The sequence below is a fragment of the Mastomys coucha genome, unplaced genomic scaffold, assembly GCF_008632895.1.
Source record: "Mastomys coucha isolate ucsf_1 unplaced genomic scaffold, UCSF_Mcou_1 pScaffold15, whole genome shotgun sequence".
Classification (NCBI taxonomy): domain Eukaryota; kingdom Metazoa; phylum Chordata; class Mammalia; order Rodentia; family Muridae; genus Mastomys; species Mastomys coucha.
In genome coordinates, this window is record NW_022196897.1 from 112,286,721 (window position 1) to 112,292,582 (window position 5,862).

Sequence of the window (5,862 nt, forward strand, 5' to 3'; positions counted from 1 at the left end):
GGCTGTTCTGGAACTCTTATTTATTTATTTATTTTTAAAGATTTATTATTATATGTAAGCACACTGTAGCTGTCTTCAGACACACCAGAAGAGGGTGTCAGAACTCATAATGGATGGTTGTGAGCCATCATATGGTTGCTGGGATTTGAACTCAGGACCTTCAGAAGAGCAGTCAGTGCTCTTAACCTCTGAGCCCTTATTACAACTCTAGACACAAGATTCGAAACAGGAGGTAAAATGTACCAAGTTTTTGTATGCAAGGTCATTGTTTCTAATTGCATATATATCAAGTTATCAGTTACCATTTAGTTCAACATGTCTTGATAGATGCATGGAGCAAGTATATAATAGAAAAAACTGAAAAGGTAAAAATGGGATTTTTTAGAGGAAAGCTGTTTGGTAAGAATATAGTCCTAACACAAAATTGGAATGAATAAGTCCAGATATTCATAAAGTATTAGTGTTTAATACAGGAATGACTAGAGTCAAAGGAAATTGAAGTGCTTTTGGAGTTTCATATAAGTTAACTAAGACCATTCCCTTAAGTTGTACCTTAATCAGCCCTTAAAAATGTTTTTTTGTCCAGGCACCTTTAATCCCAGCATTTGGAAAACAGAGGCAGGTAGATCTTGAGTTTTGAGTCCAGCCTGGTCTACAAAGCGAGTTCCAGGACAGCCAGGGGTACACAGAGAGAAACTGTCTAGAAAAGCAAAAAAACCAAAAAAATTTGATTTTTTTCTATGTGTATGGTGATTTTGTCTGCATATATATCTACACACCGCTTGGGTGTTGGATTTTCTGGAATTGGTGTTACAGATAATTATGAGCCAACGTGTGAGTGTGTGGAATTGAATATTGGTTTTCTGGAAGAGCTGTCAATGCTCTTAACCTCTGAGCCATCTCTCAACCGCCCTCCCCATTCAGTCTTTTAGGATTAGGCGCTGTTGATCTCTGTAAGTAACCTGAATTGATTGTTTCATTTAGAGAGCAGAGAGAGATGATGGGGAAAGTAAAGTTGCAGTTAAATTACTAATGGTAATTAGTTTTGCGTGGCAGAAGACCACACTGGAAGTTAGTCTGGTCACTGTGGTTTTCAGGTGGTGACACTCTACCTGGGGTGCTTTGATCTGTTCCATCTCCTGATATCTTTGTGAATAGTTATACACAATTTAATTAGTGTGTACCTTCCCATTTTTCCTGTTTTCATTTTGTTTATTCCATATTTTCTACTGGTCAGAATTAGCATACCAGGAAACAAAGAATGTCATGATCCATCAAAGACCCTCTCAGAGTAACCCAATGTGCAAGAGTGTTTTCTGGCAGAAGCAGAAATATGTTTTAGTTCCCAGGTCCGTATAGACTTGGTTTTGCCTACTACTTTTCTTTTATAAACTGATATTAAGAAGAAAACAGGGGCTGGAGAGATGGCTCAGCGGTTAGGAGTGCTGACTGCTCTTCTAAAGGTCCTGAGTTCAAATCCCAGCAACCACATGGTGGCTCACAACCATCCTTAATGAGATCTGACACCCTCTTCTGGTGTGTCTGAAGACAGCTACAGTGTACTTACATATAATAAATAAATAAATCTTTAAAAAAAAAATAAAAGAAGAAAACAAAATATTCCAAGTTGGAAATTCTGCTTGTATACAAATATAGTTTTAACAGAAAAAATATAAAAGCTTTACTATTCTGTTCTTTTTAATAGATTTAATACTGATGGCAAAATGGTACAATTAATCCATTTAATTAATGAACATTTGAAAATAAGTATTGCTTAATACCATAGATTGTGTGTGTGTGTGTGTGTGTGTGTGTGTGTATGTGTGCGCGTGTCTTATATATCTCCCAAAATAGAAATTCAAGATAATTTAAAATGAACCCTTTTGGGGAAGGATATAGTTAAATAGTGGATGTTTGTTTTTGTTTGAATACAGAGTCTTATTGGGGTAGCCCAGATTAGTGCTAAACTCATAATCCTCCTACCTCAGCCTCCCAATTGCTAGGCCATGCTTAACAGTGGAGTGATATTTTTGTTTGGTGTGTGTGCGCATGTGGTCTGGATTCCAATCCAAAGGCTTGCACACCACCCAGTCACTTTGCCACAGAGCTACATTCCTAGTCCTGGTGTTTCATTTTTCTAACACTTTTTTTTTCTCTAAAAAATATAACATTTTTGTTAGTTTGTTAAGAATTTCATACATGTATTCCATGTATTTGAATCATAGATACCTCCCTACCCCCTCCAATTCATTCCAGAACCTTCACACATCCTCCAAACTTCATGTCCCCCTTTTTATTGTTTTTTTATTTTGTTAAAGTCTGGTCTTTGTCCCCCTCCTAGTCTCCTCTCCCACAGTTCCTCATCCCATTCCTCCTCCCTCTTATCTTCAAGAGAATGTCCCCCCAACCCCCAACCCGTTAGGCCTCCCTACTTCCTGGGCCTTCAAGTCCTTAGAGGGTTAGGCACATCTCTCACTGAGGCCAGACCAGGCAGTCCTCTGCTATATATGTGTCGGGGGCCTCGGACCAGCTCCTGTATGCTGCCTGGTTGGTGGCTTCATGTCTGAGAGATCTCAGGAGTCTGGGTTAGTTGAGACTGCTCGTCTTCCTATGGGGTTGTCCTCCTCCTCAGCTTCTTCCAGCCTTTCCCTAATTCAGCCACAGGAGTCCCCAACTTTATTCCAGTGGTTGGGTATGAGTATCTGTGTTTGTCTCAGTCAACTGCTTGTTAGGCCTCTGGGAGGACAGCCATGCTAGGCTCCTCCTGTCTATAAATGTACCATAGCATCAGCTTAGTGTGAGGCCTTGGAGCCTCCCCTTGAGAGGGATCCCAATTTGGGCTGGTCACTAAACCGCCTTTCTCTCAGTCTCTTCTCCATTTCTGCCCCTGCAGTTCTTTTAGACAGGGACAATTCTGGGTCAGGGTTTTTGACTGTGGGATGGCAACCCCATCCCTCACTTGATGCTCTATCTTTCTGCTGGAGGTGGACTGTACGAGTTCCCTCTCCTCACTGTTGGGCATTTCATCTAAGGTCCCTTCTTTTGAGTCCTGAGAGTCTCTCACCTCCCAGGTCTCTAGTACATCTGGAGGGTCCCCCTGCCTCCTCAAGGTTGCATGTTTCCATTCATTATGCTTGTCCTCAGGGCTTCTCTCCTGTCATGTTGTCCATATACCACCCCCCACCCCACCATAACTGATCATGTTCCCTTTTTCCCTCCCCCCTCCCCTCTCCCACCAAGGTACCCCCTTTCTCTGCCTGATTGTTTTCTAACACTTTTTGCTGATGGGGATAATTAGTGGAATTGTTTGTTTTGTTATAGGAAAGAACTACTTTTCATGAATCACACCATCCGATTGTTGAAGTAGAAGAGCAAGTATCAGTCATCATGCCTGCTGTAGCTTCGGTTCCTAAAGAACTCTACCTCAGTTCTTCACTAAAAGACCTCAATAAGAAGACAGAAGTTAAACCTGAGAAAACCAGCACCAAGAAGTATGTGCTCTTTGCTAGTTTGATTAATCATATCAATTTTATTTCATTCCCTTATTTAAATTTAATAAATTGCTAACTTAAAGTTTATTTGAAAAATGATGTGACACAGGAATAAATAAGACCTAGAGAAGTTCTTAACAGAATAAAACTGTGATTGCTCAGATGTAAGTTACCTGTTTCCTGACCAGTATGTATACTAGATGATATGTTTAAGAGAGGATGAAGGTTCTAGTAAAGCCATTTTGCCACAAATCATTTTTTCTCATAAAACAGTATAACTTTTTTTTTTTTTTTTTTTTTTTTTTTTTTTTTTTTTTTTTTTTTTTTGCTTTTTGAGATAGATATTCTCTGTGTACCTCTGGCTGTCCTGGAAGTCACTCTGTAAACCAGGCTGGCCTCAAACTCAGAAATCCACCTGCCTCTGCCTCCCAAGTGCTGGGATTAAAAGTGTGCGCCACCACCGCCCAGCTCAGTATAACTTTTAATTAAGGCTTTTAATCGTTTAAAAGATCACCTTTAGTCTTTTGTAGGATATGTGCAAGTTAGGATGTTGCTGTACTCTTTCTCTGACTGAAAGAGGGGCTATGGCTGCTTTTGTTCCTAATTATCCTTGATAGTTTTATGGCAACTTAACACAAGCTAGTCATCTCAGAGGGGGCGCCTAATTGACACAAACACCTCCATAAGATCAGGCTGTAGGAAGGGAAGCCTATAGTGCATTTTTTAAATGATTGATGGAAGGGATTAACCCAGTAGTCCACTGAGGGCGGGAACACCTCTGGGCGGCCGGTGGTTCATAAGAAAGCAGCCTGAGCAAGCCAAGAGGAGCATCTCTATATCCTCTACATCAGCTCCTGCTTCCAGGTTTCTGACAGGTTTGAATTTCTGCCATGGCTTCCCTCCATGGACTGACTCGGGATGTGTAAGCTGTTATCCTTTTCCATTCTGAGTTAACTTTAGTTATGGTGGAATCCCTAGGATACAAATATTAGTATTCTGTGGGTTTTATTTTGTTCCAATTTGATAGAATCTTTAACTTAATGATTTATTTTGTGTGTTTTTACTTGTCTGGATTTACTTACCATCTAAGGCAAATGTAAATGTAGAAAATGTGCCTTTCCTGGAGAGGTTCCAAACTCTTATGGTCCAGTGGTCCACTGATTCTAAAACTTGCTGGAAATATAAATTTGCTAAACATTGGTTGTCTTTAAAATTGTCAACTCAAGTAAATTGAGGAACAGAAAATAAAAGAGAACTTTCCATTCACATTTATTTTCACCAGCAAAAGAGATTTAGAAATTAGTAAGTAATTACATTGTTATTTAGATAGAAGTTTTAGAAAGAAAGGTGAACCTAGCTACCACATTCCCCAAAGTTAGGAAAAGTAGATCTTAGAGAGCAAGGGAGAACAATAGGTATTCTCTGATTGTAGAGAAATATCCCAAATGAATCAATGAAGACAAAACTAAGACACCTATGTAGGCACTGGGACATTTTAATGAATCATTTTATCAAGAAAATGAAAAATGGAAAGAAAATAAAGCATCAGTAGTAACAGTTGAGCAGTGAAACTTCATTAAAAGTGAGGAGAGAGTCTGACACACATCATTGTTTCTTAATATCACCAGTGGCAGAGTGGCTTTTAAAAATGCCCAGTAGGGGGAAAATAGAGAAAGATTGAATAAAGAAAGAAAGAAGTGTTCAACATCCTTAGTCATCAGGGAAATGCAAATCAAAACAACCCTGAGATTCTACCTACACCAGTCAGATTGGCTAGGATAAAAAACTCAGGTGACAGCAGATGCTGGAGTGGTTGTGGGAAAGAGGAACACTCCTTCATTGGTGGTGGGATTGCAAGCTGGTACAACCACTCTGGAAATCAGTTTGGTTGCTCCTCTGAAAATTGGACATAGTACTACCAGAGGACCCAGCTATACCACTCCTGGGCATATACCCAGAAGATGCTCCAACATATAATAAGGACACATGCTCCACCATGTTCATAGCAGCCTTATAATAGCCAGAAACTGGAAACAACCCAGATGTCCCTCAACAGAGGAATGGATACAGAAATTGTAGTACATCTACACAATGGAGTACTACTCAGCTATTAAAAACAATGAATTTGCCGGGCAGTGGTGGCGCATGCCTTTAATTCCAGCTCTTGAGAGGCAGAGGCAGGCGTATTTCTGATGAGTTCGAGGCCAGCCTGGTCTATAGAGTGAGTTCTAGGACAGCCACGGTTACACAGAGAAATCCTGTCTCGAAAAACCAAAAACAAAAAACAAACAAACAAAAAAAATAATGAATTTATGAAATTCTTAGGGAAATGGATGGATCTAGAGAATATCATCCTGAGTGAAGTAACCCA

The 5,862-nt window shown here is 39.8% G+C and overlaps 1 protein-coding gene across 1 annotated transcript in view; it reads left to right on the forward strand.

Moving 5' to 3' along the window:
- Window positions 1-5,862, forward strand: part of Usp8 (ubiquitin specific peptidase 8) — a gene marked incomplete at its 3' end in the record, with an annotated part of 54,591 nt that overhangs the window by 7,186 nt on the left and 41,543 nt on the right. Inside the window, exon 2 of the mRNA XM_031373256.1 lies at window positions 3,322-3,491. Within this exon, the coding sequence (XP_031229116.1) occupies window positions 3,388-3,491 (104 nt within the window). The remainder of the gene's footprint in view (window positions 1-3,321; window positions 3,492-5,862) is intronic.